This window comes from Brienomyrus brachyistius, chromosome 8, assembly GCF_023856365.1.
Source record: "Brienomyrus brachyistius isolate T26 chromosome 8, BBRACH_0.4, whole genome shotgun sequence".
NCBI classification, from domain to species: domain Eukaryota; kingdom Metazoa; phylum Chordata; class Actinopteri; order Osteoglossiformes; family Mormyridae; genus Brienomyrus; species Brienomyrus brachyistius.
In genome coordinates this window covers 12,439,637-12,458,695 of record NC_064540.1, presented here as the reverse complement: position 1 = coordinate 12,458,695, position 19,059 = coordinate 12,439,637, and the positions used below count along the sequence as shown (strand labels likewise).

At 40.8% G+C, this 19,059-nt stretch overlaps 1 protein-coding gene across 1 annotated transcript in view; it reads left to right on the top strand.

Moving 5' to 3' along the window:
• Positions 1-18,607, top strand: part of LOC125746981 (cadherin-4-like) — a 237,362-nt gene extending 218,755 nt beyond the window's left edge. Inside the window, exons 12-17 of the mRNA XM_049021600.1 lie at positions 8,080-8,222; positions 10,912-11,145; positions 11,360-11,593; positions 11,768-11,907; positions 15,603-15,767; positions 16,111-18,607. Of these exons, the coding sequence (XP_048877557.1) occupies positions 8,080-8,222; positions 10,912-11,145; positions 11,360-11,593; positions 11,768-11,907; positions 15,603-15,767; positions 16,111-16,317 (1,123 nt within the window). The 3' untranslated portion in view covers positions 16,318-18,607. The remainder of the gene's footprint in view (positions 1-8,079; positions 8,223-10,911; positions 11,146-11,359; positions 11,594-11,767; positions 11,908-15,602; positions 15,768-16,110) is intronic.
• The last annotated feature ends 452 nt before the right edge of the window (positions 18,608-19,059 follow it).

Here is a 19,059-nt window from a genome sequence, read left to right as displayed (position 1 = left end):
TCATAGCACAAGAAGACAGAAAACGAGGGTGTGAGGGACTACAAGTTATGTGAAATAAGCGTGGCGTTTTGGGAATTGCATAGTATAAGGTCATCAGCTGAAGTTGCACTTTTCTGCACTTGAAGACAGCAATAAAAATAGAAGTGGTAACAGAATTGCTAAATTTATAAGGCATGAACATAAAGGATGCAGTGAGCAGACTGTGAAACCCCATGTAACTGAGGAATACAGACTCCTGTAGGCTATGTATGAGTTAAACCAATACTGCTTGCTTCAGGATGGGGGTATCCTTCAGCAAGGTGCACAATAAGAATTTTGTTCAATAAAAATAGCTAAATAGATGCAAAAAAATAATAGTGAATTGCTTTGAATAAACCCTTTACCCATTAAACAAAATAACAAAATAAAACAAAATAAAATGTAATTTAGTTTCAGTCATAATTTAGTCATCTAAATTATTTTAGTTTGTCTAGTTTTAGTTGACTAAATATCATAAGATTACAGTCGACTAAAACTACAGTTGATTTAGCCGAGTAAATTAAAGTATAAAGTTTAAACTTTCCCTTCGATTTCTGAAAGTCGTTATGTTCACCAAGATGAAATGAAACCAGTGTTAAGGAATGTTATTAAGGTCTGACTGTGCAGTACACAAATACACAGATTTTCTTATTTTAAATACAAACATATGTTTATTTACCCGGAAACTGAGTACCGTAAATTCAGTAGTGCCATTAATGCAAAAATCAAATCACTATGCAGAAAGTGCATAGGCTATTATGCTACCAGGCCTGCTCTCTTTGAATATTAAAATAAAAATATAAAAATAAATATTTGTAATATTTTTATTTGCTATTGTTCGCTGTTAAATGTTTCACCTGAATTTCTCAAATATGTTCAAAGAAGAAGACAAATAATGGTCTCAGGGAAACATACTTCTCAACAGCTATCAGTAGCAGGAAGTGCAACCAATCTATTTTAGTATTTTCAACATCAAAATAATTACCCCAAGGCTACAATTCTATTAGTGTATAGAGCCAAAAAAATAACTATTGTCAAGCAGTTTTTGAATTGTACTGAATTAATTTGATTTGACAGTCAGGTATTGATTATCTGCAATAATAATAGGCTACTTAAATATATATCACACTAAATAGTTAGACATTATGATCTTCTGGATCTTTGCTTCAAGAAATAGTGTCTAACTGGACCTCTTTAAATTTTAGTTGAATACCCCTGTATGCGAACTATATTAGGTCTCATCAGGGGCGGAGCTATAGGCGGGGCAGGCGGGGCTACTGCCCCTGGGCCCAGGCCCTCCTCTGGATCATAGAGGGACCTCCCCCCAGCAAAAAGAGGACCCTCCCATATACTAAATACACATAAAGTTACTCTTTCTCCAAAGCTCTTAACAGCCAGAACATGATATTTACAGTTTAGCCATGACTTGCCATTTTATATATATAATTTTTTTTATACATTCTTATTGTGGTGGGTGTATGGTGTAGTTTTTTATTTTTTAGAAAAAAAAACTGTAAAATCCCTACAACAGACTTAAAATATAATACATAGTAATGTTTTGAAGTCAAGCTAAGCTGTTCCTTTTGTATTTAATGGTTTTCTGTTTGAGGAATTTGCAAAAAACTGCAGTGCATGATGGGTATGATCTAAAAGCTGCCTAAAGTCCTCATCCGTCTGACGACATACATCTAGATTAGGAAGGTGCATGCCTGGTTGTGTTTGTTTCAGAAAGAAATTCAACATGTTTAAAAGTAAAAGTGGGGCACAAAAGAGGAAGGAAAAGAAAAATAAAGATGAGGGAAACGCTAAAGATAGATTCTTTTTTTACTTTACCTTCTCCTGTCCCTGATTTTGGTGATAGTATTGATGAACATGCATTGCCCTGTGGTAGCAGCAGTAGCGTGGTGCTTAGCAGCAGCTCCAGCCAAAGTATAGAGGAAGGCGGGGCATATGGGGAGGAGTTAGCTGAAATGAGCAATCAAAAACAGGAGGAAGGGGAATGTGGAGAGGGGTTAGATGAAATGAGCAACCAAAAACAGGAGGGAGGGGAACGTGGAGAGTTAGCTGAGTTAGCTGAAGTGAGCAGCATGATCCCTAGCATGTAAGCTAATTTTCCGACAGATCGTGGAAATTTCCCTGAAAACATTGCAGATGCTAATGTGAAGAGGTATATCCTTCAAACTGGCCCATGTAAGCCTAAGGGTCCCTTTCCTGTCACTGGCAATCACAGCTTTTCAACCCATTACTACACATCTGTCATTGAAGCTGGTATTAAACTTCCACGTTATGCTACTCGTCCAAGCTTGACTGTGCGTATTGCGAGCCTTGCTGGCTTTTTGCCAATCGTCAAGCCCCCTCCTACAATAATGTCTGGGTAAACGGAGTTAAAGATTGGAAACATGTCACCTCCAAGATTGCAGTGCATGAATATACCCAGATCCATCTCGGTGCATGCGTGGTCTACGAGCAGTGGAAACTCCATGATACAATAGATGCTGATAGGGAGAGGGATGTTCGTAATGCGGCTGACTTTTGGAGGCAAGTGTTAGAGCGCATTGTGAATGTTACACTGACATTAGCCTCATGCAACATGGCCTTGGGACATAGAGAGTCCGTTGGGCAGAGGAACGCAGGAAACGTTTTGTCCATCATTGAACTGTTGGCCTGCTATGACCCTGTCCTGAAAGAACAGATCAGTCGGCCCAAGGGATCAGTTGAATATCTGAGCCATTCTATTCAGGATGAGATCATTTATACATTGTCACAGAGAGTTAAGAGCAACATAGTCGATGAAATAAATGTGTCTCCATTTTATTCCATCATTATGGACACCACTCAAGATGTAGCAAAGCGCGATCATCTGAGCCTAGTCTTCAGGTATGTTTTAGTCGATCGAGACAAAATGGGTGTTGCTACAGATATCAGGATAGTTGAGGCTTTTCTTGGATTTGAGATAACTGTGAACACATCCGCCTTTGAACTGGAGGGACAAACTATTAGCTGTATTGAAGGGAATGGATTAGATCTCTCCAGATGCTGTGGACAGGGTTATGACGGCGCGGCGAACATGAGCAGAATTTATTCTGGTCTTCAAGTGAGAATAGTGGAGCGGGAGCCCCTTGCTTTGAACATGCACCGTGCGGCTCATTGTCTGAATTTGATACTGAACGATTCTGTGTAAACTATCCCAGAGATTAGACAGTTTTATGATGTGGTTGAATTGCTGTACAACGTTTTTGCCAACAGTGTCAAGAGATGGGCATTACTTGGTGACTTATTGAGCTCGGAGAGCAGGGATGTAACCCTCTGCCCAACCTGTTGGTCCTCCCGCTACGACGCGCTTGTTGTGTTAAAGTACAGATATGGAGACGTCATCGACAAACTGTCACTTACAAGTGATAAAATGATGAGGCAGATGCACTTAAGGCTGTTACTAAATTTCAGTTCATATTTTTAATCAGTCTTCAGACAAAGATTTTTGAGTGCACTAATGCCGTCTCAAAGTTATTGCAGGAGAAGACCATTGATCTCCTCAAAGCATCTACATTATTGCAGAGTGCTGTACGAACTTTGCAGGAGTACAGGGAGCAGTTTGATGAGGCAAAGGCTTCCACTCTGGCATTGGCTGTGAAATGGGGCAGTCAAACGCAATTTGTAGCCACCAGGCTGAAAAAAGTGAAGTGCCACTTTTATGAGCTTAGCGAAGACAGACGGCTTTCTGATGCAGAACATTATTTTCGGGTGAATGTGTTCTATGCATACCTTGATGTAGTCATTCAGCAGGTGTCCCAAAGGTTTGTCAGTTTAAATCGGACAGCTCATTTGTTTGAGGCTATTCATCCCAATACGCTTCAGCATGTCAAGGACGAGGAGCTATACGAAGTGGCCCGTCTATTACTGTATGTAATCACTATAGTCGGGAGATTGACTCCAGCTTTCCTGGTCAACTAGTGTCATTAGGGCTTGTTTCAAGGAGTTGATAGCAAGACACACATCTGTTCTTAACCTGGCTAGGTTGCTGGTAGTAGATCATCCAGCAGTAACTTCTACATTTAGTGAGGTGTGCACAGCCTTCTTGCATTTTTTCTCACTCTCCCCATCTCAGTAGGGACAGCAGAGAGCTCTTTCTCCAAATTAAAATTGATCAAAAATTATTTGAGGAGCTCAATGGGTCAAGAGAGACTCTGTGGATTAGCCATTTTATCTATTGAGAATGAGCAAGCAAGAGCGCTTAACATCCCTCAAATTGTCGAGGACTTTGCGGAGTGCAAGGTGTATTGAATGCCTTTTTAGTGATGACCGTAAGTGTCCATGTCGGCTTTGTAGTTGAAGACGTGTTTACACAATGAGTGTGTGTCATTGATTGCTGGATGTGATAATTGTTATTCCCAATGGAGAATGCAGGCTATGTAAAAATAAAGAGACTGTATATTTACTGCATCACTAATGTCAAAATGTGGGAAATATGTGGTTGTACGGTATAAATAAATGCGTTAAAGTAGGTTAATGATTCTGTGCTGTCTAAATTGCATAAAAAATTCCTAGGCATAGCCAAACAAATCTCCTCCAGTTCTCATCTCGTTTTAATCTGGAAAATAAAGGTCATTGACGATAACTATTACGAAAATTTTTCGTTAACGAAATTAACACTGGTGGTCAAGTGACATAATCCTACCACAATCTGGGATAATTGAGTGCATTGTACATTTCCCTCTTCCACTGTGTCGCAGTGTATTTCCCTGGAATTAACAATTTAATCAATCGCAAAATGTCACACCTATGTAAGCTAAGCATGTAACTGATTGAGTCAGTACATTTGTGATTCTCCTCTGTAGTGGATCATAGAACCATCCATCCATCCATCCATCCATTTTCCAAACCGCTTATCCTACTGGGTCGCGGGGGGAGCCTATCCCGGAAGCAATGGGCACGAGGCAGGGAACAACCCAGGATGGGAGGCCAGCCCATCACAGGGCACACTCACACACCATTTACTCACACATGCACACCTATGGGCAATTTAGTAACTCCAATTAGCCTCAGCATGTTTTTGGACTGTGGGGGGAAACCAGAGTACCTGGAGGAAACCCCACGACGACTCCACACACATGTAGCCCAGGCGGAGACTCGAACCCGGGTCCCAGAGGTGTGAGGCAACAGTGCTAACCACTGCGCCACCATGCCGCCCCCTCATAGAACCATATGACCATAATAAGTGGAGCTCTTGATTTGTTACATATGTCTGGTTTAAGCTAAGGATCAGCCCGAGCTCATCAAAAGCTCAACCGTATTGGGGGAAGGAATTTCCGCTTAAACCATTGTAATGCATCCATGAAAGAAGTTCATCTCTTTGTGTTCTGCTATGTCTGTTTGCATTCCTCCAGTTTGGTTTGGTTTTACCTGCGGAGTATAGGTATGTCCTCTGAAATTCCTACGACCCAGTGTTACAGTAAGTAATGACAGCAGAAGCGAAAGCAATTTAGTCATGAATGAGCTGCAGGCGGCCCGAGTCTCTTTCACATAATTAAATTTGAAGTAAGGATTTGCCAGGGATCTCGAGCTGGTTGGAGTCAAATGATGAGGTCTGGTTGAGTGAGCAGGGTTGGCAATGATATGAGCGAGACACATTGTGCTTTCCCCCTTTCCGGTCTCAACCCAATGCCTCTGACTTCAGGGAAAAAGCAAGCTGGACCCATTTACTCATTTATTTTGCAGCAGATGGTAATGAATTGGTTTGAGTAAGTGAGAACTTGCCAGCAGGACACTGGATTCTTGCTTGGACTGGACCTACTGACTTGGCACAGGACCAGGCATGCTGGACCACCCCAAGCTTGTTCAGCTACTGACTGGACATTGCAGCTTGTGCTTCCAGAGCTGTGTATATCTGAATATTTACCAACCATATAACAGTACTAACTTCCTGAAAAAGCACAGGTTAAGTGCCAGAACCAGAAGTCTGGCAAACAGAGTTTTCCTCATAGGACTCGAATCAACAACCTATTATTTTAGCAGTCTGATTCTTTAACCACGCAAGGACACTTGGTAATTTGTTTGTTCCTCTTTTGTTACACTGCAGACCCTGTAGACTGTGTCAATCGCCACTACTCATGTACAGAAATGTTTTAATTAGTCTGATAGCCCAGTAGATGAAGCCCCATGGATTATTATGGTTTAAAGTAGGCATGAGATGTGAAAAAAGTAATTCCAGTCTTTCTCAGTGTAATCTTGGGTGTGAAGGTTGTGAAATCTTCCAGTCTTGTTTGTATACTACTTTACAGGCCATAGAACAAAACATGCTGAATGCAGTCTAGTTAAGTACCTTTCAGACCCATGGTCTATTGTTCTAATTCCATAGAAAGACATCATCTTAAGCTTTGCTCATGAGTCTCCGCCTGGGTCACATGTGTGTGGAGTTTGCATGTTCTCCCCATGTCGTCGTGGGGTTTCCTCCAGGTACTCCGGTTTCCCCTCAGAGTCCAAAAACATGCTGAGGCTAATTGGAGTGGTGGAGTGAGTGTGTCCTGCGATGGGCTGGCCCCCCGTCCTGGATTGTTCCCTGCCTCGTGCCCATTGCTTCCGGGATAGGCTCCGGACCCCCCGTGACCCAATAGGATAAGCGGTTTGGAAAATGGATGGATGGATGGAAGTTTACATAAATAGCAGGTGCGCAGAGCAGTTATATATGGGAGAGTTGGTATCTCATACATTTTAGGTTTGTATCATAGGAAATAATTGTGGTGTCACAAAGTCTGCTTCAGTAAGTATCTAGATATAAATTCTGCCTGTAGAGGTCTTTGAATCTCGTCAATGCAAGGGAGCTTAATTGTGCTGACATACACTACCAAAAGTTTTTGCATACACTGAGATTTTCTACATTTGCATGTTACTCATTTAACATTTATTAAAAATGCACTCAATATTCTTTCCTAACAAATACATTTACAAGGTGTTCACCTGTTGAGTGCCATTATTAGCAAGAAAATGTCATCTATGATTCATCAAAGTAACTTCCTCGAGCTTAAAACAGCAGAGAAAATCCGTGGAATTCTTTCCACAAGGGACTTTAACTGTTGCTCATGGGGTGAAACAGTTAACTGGTGCATTTCAAGTTAAGGACAGCATAGAATTTGTCGCCATGACCAGTTGAAGGGATGTCAGGCATGCACTGTTACGTAATCTTTCCATGTTACAAAGAAAGCTTCCATCCATTATTGTAACTGCTTAACCCCACCGGGGTCACGGAGCCTACCGCGGGAACAAAGGGTGCAGGCAGAAACCAACACACTCTCACAGGGCCAATTTAGACACAACAATCAGCCTACCATGCATGCTTTTGGACTGTGGCAGGAAACCAGAGCCCCCAGCAAAAACCCACGCAAACAGCATGCGCACTCCACACAGGAACCCGGGACCACGTGCTGCCCTAAAAGAAACTTGTTTTATTTGATTTTTATTTTCACTTGTTCACACAACTTTCCAGTGCTTAGCAAGAATAAAAATCTGCTGTTTATTAAATAAAAGGAAAAGTGATAAAGACCCGTGGTGTAGAAACTTTTTCCTGGTGATGTATGATAGCCCAGAGTAAACTTTTTCCTGGTGATGTATGATAGCCCAGAGTAAACTTTTGCCTGGTGATGTATGATAGCCCAGAGTAAACTTTTGCCTGGTGATGTATGATAATCCAGAGTAAACTTTTGCCTGGTGATGTATGATAGCCCAGAGTATACTTTTGCCTGGTGATGTATGATAGCCCAGAGTAAACTTTTGCCAGGTGATGTATGATAGCCCAGAGTAAACTTTTGCCTGGTAATGTATGATAGCCCAGAGTAAACTTTTGCCTGGTGATGTATGATAGCCCAGAGTAAACTTTTGCCTGGTGATGTATGATAGCCCAGAGTAAACTTTTGCCTGGTATTGTATGATAGCCCAGAGTAAAATTTTGAATGCCTCAGGGTCAGTGAAGGAATTTGCTTTAGAGAATAAAATAGAAGATGATATCTCCCACTATCCTCTGTAGAAGGCTTTGTGTTGTGCCAGGAGGCTAATCTCTGTCACTTCTAGGTACTCCAAATATGATGATCCAGCCGGCTGGCTTAGTATCAACATTTCCAATGGACAGATTGTCACCACAGACCTCCTTGACCGTGAGTCCAGCTACGTGAAGAATAACATCTATGAGGCCAAGTTCTTGGCAGCAGACAATGGTGAGTCTCCTGGCCAGGTCCACCCCTGCCCCTGATGTGCTGCAGCTGCTCCATCCTTCCAGTTAACTAGGAAAAATGATTGCAGACTGACATTATCCATGTTTGCCCTCCTTTGCTTCTGCTACAGAGCTACTGAACATGGAATTATTCACGCAGCTCTACACTTTCAAATGCATTTGTTTGTGATACAATGACAGTTTTTTTTTTAAAGAAAAGGAAAACTTTTATGATCAGGAGATAAAACCAGCTGGTTCCAAGCCCAGTTTTACAACCACAGCACCACCTGCTGGTCGATGCACTTTAATTGTTAAATGACTATTATGTGAACCTCCAGAATGTGAAATTTTACACAATCTTATGTGTTTTCAATGGCTATACAAGGACCCCACAAGCTCTTCTTTAGCTGGAATTGTTTTTACATGTAGCCTTTTGTGTTATATGAATGATGGGAACGACAGCAGATGCCTTTATAAGAGCAGAGCAGATGGCATACAATGAGTAATTCAAAGAGATCTGGGGAGTGTTCCATGAATCAGGATTAAGGGAAAGTCTGACTTATTTCGACAAGTCTGGCTCATTTAAGTGGGAGTTCCATTCCATCAGCTGTCTTAAATGAATCCCCACTGAGTTACCATGGTAACTTATGCAAGTGAACAAGTCTGCTCCGGACCAGGATAACTGTCTCGCATAGTCAGACTTTCCCTTAATCCTGCTTCATGGAATACCCCCCTGCCTTGCCCCCTGGTAATTTTCCTTTATTTTCCGGGTTCTAATTGACAGAGCTCCCACTACTGGTACTTGCATTCAATACTATGTAGTTGTGTCCAAAAGTTTTGAGAATGACACCCATCCATCCATCCATTTTCCAAACCGCTTATATTACTGGGTCGCGGGGGGTCCGGAGCCTATCCCGGAAGCAATGAGCACGAGGCAGGGAACAACCCAGGATGGGGGGCCAGCCCATCGCAGGACACACTCACACACCATTCACAGCATGTTTTTGGACTGTGGGGGGAAACTGGAGTACCTGGAGGAAACCCCACGATGACATGGGGAGAACATGCAAACTCCATACACATGTGACCCAGGCGGAGACTTGAACTGGGACCCAGAGGTGTGAGGCAACAGTGCTAACCACTGCACCACCATGCCGCCCCTGAGAATGACACAAGTATTGGTTTTCACAAAGTTTGCTGCTTCACTGTTTTGTTTCTATGGTATACTGAAGTATAATTACAAGCATTTCATAAGTGTCAAAGGCTTTTATTGAAAATTACATTAAGTTTATGCAAAGAGTCAATATTTGCAGTGTTGGCCCTTCTTTTTCCAGACCTCTGCAATTCGCCCTGGCTGCTGTCGATCAACTTCTGGGCCAAATCCTGACTGATGGAAGCCCATCCTTGCATAATCAATGCTTGGAGTTCATGAGTTTTTGTATGTCCACCCACCACTTGAGGTGTGACCACAAGTTCTCAATGGGATTAAGATCTGGGGAGTTTCCTGGCCATGGACCCAAAATGTCGATGTTTTGTTCCCCAAGCCACTTAGCTATGACTTTTGTCTTTTTGTGAGTGAGCCCACTACCTTGGCTGAGAAGCGACCCCACACATGAATGGTCTCAGGATGCTTCACTGCTGGCATGATGGAGGACTGATGGTAGCGCTCACCTTTTTTTTTCTGGATACCTCAAACAATCAGAATGGGGATTCATCATTGCTTCAGTGTGTGTGGAGATGCAGTCACACCTGCCTTCTGCCTTTCCTGAGCAAGCTCTGCACTGGTGGTGCCCTGATCCTGCAGCTGAATCAACTTTAGGAGACGGTCCTGGTGCTTGCTGGACATTCTTGGGCACCCTGAAGCCTTCTTCACAACAATTGAACCTCTCTCCTTGAAGTTCCCGATGATCCGATAAATGGTTGATTTAGGTGCGATCTTACTTGTAGCAATATTCCTGCCTGTGAAGCCCTTTTTGCGCAAAGCACTGATGACCGCCCGTGATTCCTTGCAGGTAACCATGGTTAACAGAGGAAGAACAATGATTTCAAGTACCACCCTTTTAAAGCATCCGGTCTGCTATTTTAACTCAATCAGCATGACAGAATGATCTCCAGCCTTGTCCTTGTCAACACTCTCACCTGTATTAATGAGAGAATCACTGAAATGATGTCAGCAGGTCCTTTTATGGCAGGGTTGGGGGAAGTGAAAATGGGTTTAATTGGGATTTTACCAATGGACAGATTTTTGGAAGTTCATTGTCATGGCAAAAAGGGACTTTGTAATTAATTGCAATTCTTCTGATCACTCTTCATAAAATTCTGGAGTATATGCAAATTTTCATCATAAAAACTGAGGCAGCATACTATGGGAAAATCAATATTTGTGTCATTCTCAACTTTTGGCCACAGCTGTACTGTACCTAGACTGACGAACTGCTAAAGCTGCACAAATGTTTTCACTAGAGTGACTAAGTAATGTGTGCATTCATTATTACAAGCCAACAAATTGTTATCAGTACAGGCTTTATGGTAGTCCGTTTGTAAGTACAGGCTTTCTGTAACTCAAACATTCTTAACCTGGGGACTGCTTATATGAATAAGCGGCTATGTAATTGAATGGGTATGTCATGAGAGTCATGCGCCCTAGTGCCCTTTACTATGCCTCATTGTTTTTCTCTACAATCACACCCCAGGATCTCCCTCTGCCACCGGCACAGGCACCTTGCAGATCTACCTGATCGATGTGAATGACAACCCACCTGCGCTGGTGCCCCAAGAGGCACAGATCTGTGAGAGGCTCCACGCTGCTACTATCAATATCACGGCGTCTGATGTTGACACTGAGCCCAACGTGGGCCCCTTTGTTTTTGAACTGCCCGTCCATCCGCCCAGTGTTCGCCACAACTGGACCGTGTCCCGGCTGAACGGTGAGGCACGAGCCCCCCAGAATCCAGTGCATTTATTCAACTTAGGGTCTTCCCATATCCGTAACAAGCAAACATATTAACAACGTGAAAAAATATATCTGCTTGAACTCAGATTCTTTCCATATTCTTTTGTGCTGGCTGCTCACAGTTACCCATAATGCAGATATACTGACTCTTTTAGTTCACATGATCAGGCTCCATGTGTGGTCCACAGGTTACTACGCCCAGCTGAGGCTCCGCATTCAGTATCTGGATGCGGGCGTATATGATGTGCCTGTGGTGGTGTCCGACTCGGGGAACCCACCGCTCTCCAGCAGGTCCATCATCAAGGTGAAGGTGTGCCCATGTGACGAGCACGGCGACTGCACCAGCGCAGGGGCTGTGGCATCCACCGGCCTGGGGACCGGAGCCATTATCGCCATCCTCATCTGCATCATCATGCTGCTCAGTGCGTGTCAGCCTTAAACACTCAGACACACGCACACATTCTTGTGTGTCTTCACATGTACAGTCCTACACTGCTCACATTGCTGTGAACTGGGCCTTCCCCAGAACGTACTCGTGTATGCTATCTGCATGCCCATAACACATGCTCACAAACGCATTTCTGGAATCTTCCCAGTCCTGGTGCTGTTGTTTGTGGGATGGATCAAGCGCCGGGAGAAGGAGCGACAGACCAAGCAGCTGCTGATCGACCCCGAAGACGATGTGCGGGATAACATTCTGAAATATGATGAGGAGGGAGGCGGAGAGGAAGATCAAGTAAGGCAAGCGCAGGCTAGCAGTCCACTGCTTAGCACAAGCAGATGACATATACGGCCATGTGAATACACTCATTAACGCATATGGGTTTTCTGTCTGCACTAATGGTTAAGAGCTCATTTGTTCATGGTTAAATATGCTATTACAGAAGAAATTCTTATTTTTTATTATGCTGCTATTCTTTTGCATAGATTCCAATTGTACACTGTCTTCAGAGCAAATATGTACTTTCTACCCAAATAAAAAGCACAATATAAATTTTGCACAATATTTTGTGTGTGTGTGTGGCTCAGGTATACAGTACCTTACCTTGTGGTGACCAAATGTCCCCACAACGTAATGAATACCCTTTTCTTTTACCTTCTGGGGACCAGTTTCCTTGTCCCCATATGGGAAAACTCTATTTTATAAAAATTCTGTGACAGCAATGAAAAAACTAAAAATGCAAAAACTCTTGTATTTTGTTTGGTTAGGGCTGGGTAAGGCTTAAGGCTGTCATAGTTAGTTATAGTCTCCAAAAAGATATGATTACATGACTCTGTGTGTGTGTGTGTGTGTGTGTGTGTGTGTGTGTGTGTGTGTGTGTGAGCTAAATCTCTGTGCCTGTCATTGGTTTCTTGAACCCTTAACCTCCAGCTCTCTAGATGCCACAAGGTTGCTGCCCCTTCTCTGTGACCCCCAAATTTGCTCTCGCATCTGTATGGAGAGCCAGAAGGCAAAGAGAATTGCCCTACAAGGATTAATAAAGTCTCTCTCCATGTTATAAACAAGTGAGCTGAAACATTATGACCACCCCCATTTGAAGCAAATAATAATTGGGTTAAATTAAAATAAGATATAATTGTCTGGGTTATATCAGACGGTAAGCTAACTTTCAGCATGCAGAAGAAATGGGCATGGGTGAATGGACAGAGCATCTCCAAGAAGGTAAGACTTGTGGAGTGCTTAGGGTCAACCGTAGTGAGCGCCTACTGAGAGAAGTCTGAGGAGAGAGAAACCACAATTCGCCGACCGTGCTGGACAGCCAAGATTCATTGATGTGAGATGTGAATAAAGGCTGTCCCATGTGGTACAAACAAGAGCAGTGTTAATTTTATTAGCAAAAACTAAAATTATTATTGAAGATTTTTGTTTGACAAGAATGAAACAATAATAAAATGAGTTAATTTATGATGCCAAAAACATTGACAAAACATTGTCAGGATGAGATGAATTTGAAACCAATCCAGTCAGATGTAGTATATTTATTTATTTTTGATTATATTTGTGCTGCTTTTGATAATATACTTCTGTGAAATCTCTGGACGGTATAACAGTATGAAAAATTAGATACTTCCCAAGCCTAGTTTGTGTCATAGTTGGCTTTTGGATAAATTTCACAGTCAATGCAAATGAAGGACTCTGCAAGCCATGTGGAGCAACAATAATAGGGGAAAACACCACAAAATTAAAGAGCAATGAAATGAACAAGAACAAATACAGTGAAAACCACTTATAGTGATCCTGTATGTCTGGGTGAAATTCATCACTATAGCGGATGGTCATTATAACCAATGATTTTCTTTATGTTTCAGTCAGATTTCCATCTAATTGATATTTGTATATTTATTACATGGATGTACGGTACTGGAATGACAGCATTGCTATATTACTGAATTTTACTGACTCTTAAAATACAGTACAGCAGTTTTCAAATTACAGTACTGTACAAATTAAATTATTAAACTGTATAATACAAATATGCTATAATACAGTACTGCATGTAAAATGTAGCTTATTCTGGTTTCACTGCTGCATCTCATTGGCTCGGTTTTTGAAGTTTATCATAACCTTTGATGAGTCTATATTAGTCACTGAGAGAAAATTACTTTCTTTTTCCTGTCATGTTTTTCGTGCATGCAGTAGGTAAGCTAGCCAGAAGCAGACGTATTACCGCAAGGCAAATCAGGACCAGTGAAATAAAGTTAAAATAAATTACTGTAGTTTAGTTTTTCCATATTGTCATGTATTAAAATAAATTAATGGACTACTTGATTAGTATAAACAAATTATTTAAACAGTCCTTGAATAGGAATGATTCTGTCCCAAGCTTTTTGATCCATATAAGTGGATGATCACATTAATCATGATCATTATAAGCAGCTTCCACTGTAGGTGATTTTTCTTTTAATTTGTTGGACAAGTTCACTGTCATGAACTGAACTAGGTGCAGAAATAAGTACAACCCAGATGACTGGTAAACTTTCTTTTTACTGTGTTCTAACTGCAGGTAAATATATGGTAAATTGTGGTATATTGTTGATTAATTACCACAACTAATAAGTAGGTAAATACAGAGAAAGTACAACTGAAATAAGAAACTAAGAAACAACTAAGAACAATCTCCACTATTATCCTTTAACTCAGCTAAGTACTGTATAGTTGTAAAAACTGTAAAGGGAGGGCTACCATTGATTTTCACTAGCCTGATACTTGTTAACATTTTAACAAGAAGGGCTACTGTGGCAGAAATGGCAGATCATTTTAATGATGACCACAGGAGTAATGAATGAGGCACGACACCCAGGGCGTAGAGGCCTGCTGTGTAGATGTGGATCGGACTTGTCAGTCCAGAGCTTCCCACAGATGCTTGACACCTACCCAGCTGTCCACATGATGCAGCAGAAAATGGGATGTATCAGACCAAGCAGCCTTCTTGCATTACTCCACAGTCCACTTTCAATGCTTGTGTGCTCATTTTAGGTGCTTTAGATGGTGGACAGGGGTCAGCATGGGCATTCTGACTGGCTCACAGCCCCTTACTGGGTGAGAGCAAACCTAACATGTGTTTGAGATGTTTTGACCCTGTCATCTGCCCATAACGATCCGGCCCTTGTCACGGTTACTCAGATCTTCAACCCTACCTATTTCTATTGCATTTAATCAATTGTGTCAATTACAAGTACTGAATGCCATCTTACAATCTAATATAAAAGACCTTGAGTCACACCATTTTTACGAGATCTGATACTCAACATTATTTGTGGTGATTGTTGTAATTTTATGTATTGGCTCATCTGTGTATATCAGTATGTTACAACTGTATTGGTCCGGTCCTAAATTTTAATTAGCTAATCAGAAAATCGGGAATGCAGTCATGGCCAAAAGTTTTGAGAATGACACAAGTATTGGTTTTCACAAAGTTTGCTGCTTTGATGTTTGTAGATCTTTCTGTCAGATGTTTCTATGTTGAAATATAATTACAAGCATTTCATAAGTGTCAAAGACTTTTATTGAGAATTACATAAAGTTTATGCAAAGAGTCAGTATTTGCAGTTTCAGCAGACTTTGTGAAAATGAATATCCGTGTCATTCTCAAAACTTTTGGCCACTGATGTATATTGCATGACTGTTTATCAATTTTCTATCAGTGCTTTACTAGAATATATTGGCAGAAGAATAAACCACGTGTCCTGGACAGTGTAAAACAATGCATTTTATTTAAAATATCACAATAACTCAGAGTACAACCTGGGTATGTGGGTATTGCATTGGAATGGATAAAGGAACAATCTTTTGAAGTGCATGGTTCAGAGAACAAACTACTTCAAAACCATAAGATAAAATCATTGACAATGTATTAATATATGATGTTAATATTCATAAGAAGCTGAGTAAGGAATACAAGTTAATACTGAGATGTGAACTCTCTGTAGGACTATGATCTCAGCCAACTGCAACAGCCCGGCTCCCTGGACCATATCATTAACAAACCACCTGGGGTAAGACGGGTCGATGAGAGACCCGTGGTGGCTGAAGCCCAGTTCCCCATCCGACCCACTTTACCTCATCCTGGGGACATCGAGGACTTCATCCACGAGGTAGATCACTAAAACTACATTGCCTCTCCCCAGCAGATACAGCCATGAAAGTTCTGCCACATCACATTGATAGACTCCCTTTCTTAAACCTACACATTCATAGATACACACAGGTATCCATCTTTCACATTGTTTGGCCCACATTTCCATCAATAAACCGAAATGTAATACATTGACCTTCTCCCTACTTTCTTTAAAATGTTTTACTTTCTTTAACACAGGAAGTAGTAGCTAATAAAATAGCCCTTTTCCATCATGACTCAAACTTAAACCCAACATATTAATCACATCGTGTCATGAACCACTCTCTCCTCTGTGCTGTTGTACCACCTCACCACCACAGGGTTTGCAAGCGGCAGACAATGACCCAACAGCACCACCCTATGACTCCCTGCTGGTGTTCGACTATGAAGGAAGTGGCTCCACAGCAGGTTCTGTCAGCTCTCTGGGCTCCTCCAGCACTGGTGACCAAATCTATGATTATCTCAATGACTGGGGGCCACGCTTCAAGAAGCTGGCTGACATGTACGGCAGTGGGGGTGACGACTAGGGCCTAAAACTCAGATTTCCCCCTGATGCTCACATGGAACACCCTCCCCAAACCCAATCAATGCAACACTCTCAAATTCAACAATGGCCTGGATTGTAACAGGTGTGTTGAGGCCTGCAAATCAGTCTTCTGCAGACTTGACTCAAAAACTCTTCTCTTGCTTTTTCCCTTCATTTTAGTATTAAGTGTTTGGTGTGTGTTTTCTTGCTTCTGATATTATTTTCTAGTCTTTTTCATGGGCTGTCCATTGTTCTGAGGGGCCCGTTTACAGGACAACTACAGAAGGGGAGTGGTGCATTGTACTCGATAATATATATTTTTTTTGCATTGAAAGAGTGTGAAAAGGCATTCTTTTCTAACTTGAATTCCTTGTTAAACAGAACCATGGTTGTTATGAAGTGCCTTTTGTGGTGTGTTTCATTGGAGTCCCACTATCTCAGGACTGCTGGCCGTTCGGATGCTTTTCATTCTGCATTCTGACCTACTCTCCATACCCCCTTCCTGAAATCCCTAAATGCCTTCAGTTAGTCAACCTGTGGTTAATTCACCAACAACTAAAATTTATTATGTGGAAAACAGGCCCCATAAAGATCAGAAAAAAATGGCAGTGGTTATTTATTTCAGAAGAAATTGATTCGAGTAAATCAGATATTTCCTATTGGAGACTGATAAATATATTCATACCTGTGGTGATTAAAAATCTGAAGCATGGACCGTGATCCTATCAGGAGCTTCTGTCTGGTGGAGAAGTTCTATTTAAATTAAAAACTGTTTATTTCCCCAAAATTTCAAACAACATAAAATTCCAATAATATCTTTCCAATATAATAAAAAAATATAGAAATCACTTTGGGATTTGTACAGATGAGGAATGTTGCTTGTTCAGTTTCATGAGGCTGGGGCCATTTAAGGTCTGATGCCCATATTTATTTTATAATTTGTGTTGCTTTGCACTCTATAAGCTCACCTGGGCATGATATTATAACAGTGCTAAGACTAGTGTGAAACAAGGCAATGAGAAAAGGACAGTATAGCTGAGTTTAGTTAATGACATGAAAAATTGCATGATTTAATTTTTTTTGCTTCCCAACAAAGTTGCCAGCATAGCACTTGTTCGTATTTGATCAGACTGGGAAATGTTATGTGAAACAAATATTTAAGCTGTAAAAAAAAGACTTGAAGTGGAAAAAATGTGTAAAAGTACTATTTTTAAAAGTATTAAGGGAATACAGTTGCTGCTCCTGTGTTCTAGTTTTGCCTCAGGGCAGAATCACATCTTAGGGCCCTTGTGGTTCAAAACTTATGCTTTTTTCCAGACACACTACAGTACTTCATTTTAATTTTGAAAGGTTGTACAGTTTTGTTTTGATGCAAGCATACAGCTCCCTTTTCTCGTTCTTTGTCACTGTATAATGTGTTTTCAATGATTACTTGCATTCTACACACTTGAGAAAAGTGATTTATCTTAGAAAGCACCAAGAATGATTTCTACAATCTCTGCTGCTGAAAAAGGTGACAGGTGCTATGTTGTTTTTTTTCATTTCTTGTCATTCATCTAAATACTGCATATGTGCTTTAGAAAATAAACAAGATGATTTGACAAAAAAATGCACTTTATAGCTCTAATTCATCCCATTCTCTATCATAGAAACAGTCTTTCCCATTAGACTGTATCGTCACAGGGAATTGGCAGGGGTAAGTTTCACTGCAATTTCATACACAAAGGTTAGTCACACTTATAGACTCAGGTCAGATTATTTGACTTGAATTATACATGATTGCATGCTTTCAGTGCACGGCATTAATTATGCATCACCTCAGCTGGCAACAAAAAGTCAATTCCAGGGTCTGTACAGTATATTACAGAACTACAGTTAGTCAACAATGATCATAAGACAGGTACCTATGCATATATGGATATAAATTTCATAATAATGTGTCGTAATGCTAGATATGATTCAAAACCCCCAGTAATATGCCAGTGCACCTAATTTACGCAATGAAACATTTCAAAATCTTTTTTTAAGACATTGTATGTTGCATCTGTTAAAATTAACCAGCATACAGTACAACACTTTTTTTTAACTCAGAGAACTTTATACGGAACTGTAAATATAAGTCAAATTTTCACTTTCATTGACATGTACCTACTGTAACTAGATGCAACATATTTTGCCTTCCCATTAGTATCTGAATGAAATTAACATTAGAAATACATTAATATGTACTATTGATATTAGAATGTATTGAGAGTTTGATGCTTGAGATGTTAACTGACACACATTTTCCTTATAAGTTCAAAATACAAATTTAAGCTAAATAAATAACAGTATCCTGTTGTATGAAAAAGGTACTCCTGTTCAGTTGCTTGTTGAAGCAAATATCTAATCAAACAATCATATGTCAGCAGCACTATGTATAAAGTCATGCAGATACAGGTCAGAAGCTTCACCAAAATAGAGATGGAACGTGATTAATGTGACTTTTGGACATAGATGTCAACAAAAAGAAGAATATTGTTGTTGGTCCCAGATAGACTGGTATGAGTATTTTGAAAATTGCTGATCTGGGATTTTCACACGTAAGTATATCTAGGCTTTATAGAAAATGGACTCACAAAGAAAAAACATCCGGTGAGCTTCTTGATTACGGAGCTCAGTGAAGAATGGCCAGGTTCGAGCTGATAAAAAGGCAACAGTAACTCAAAGAATCAATTATTACAACCAATGTATGCAGAAGAGC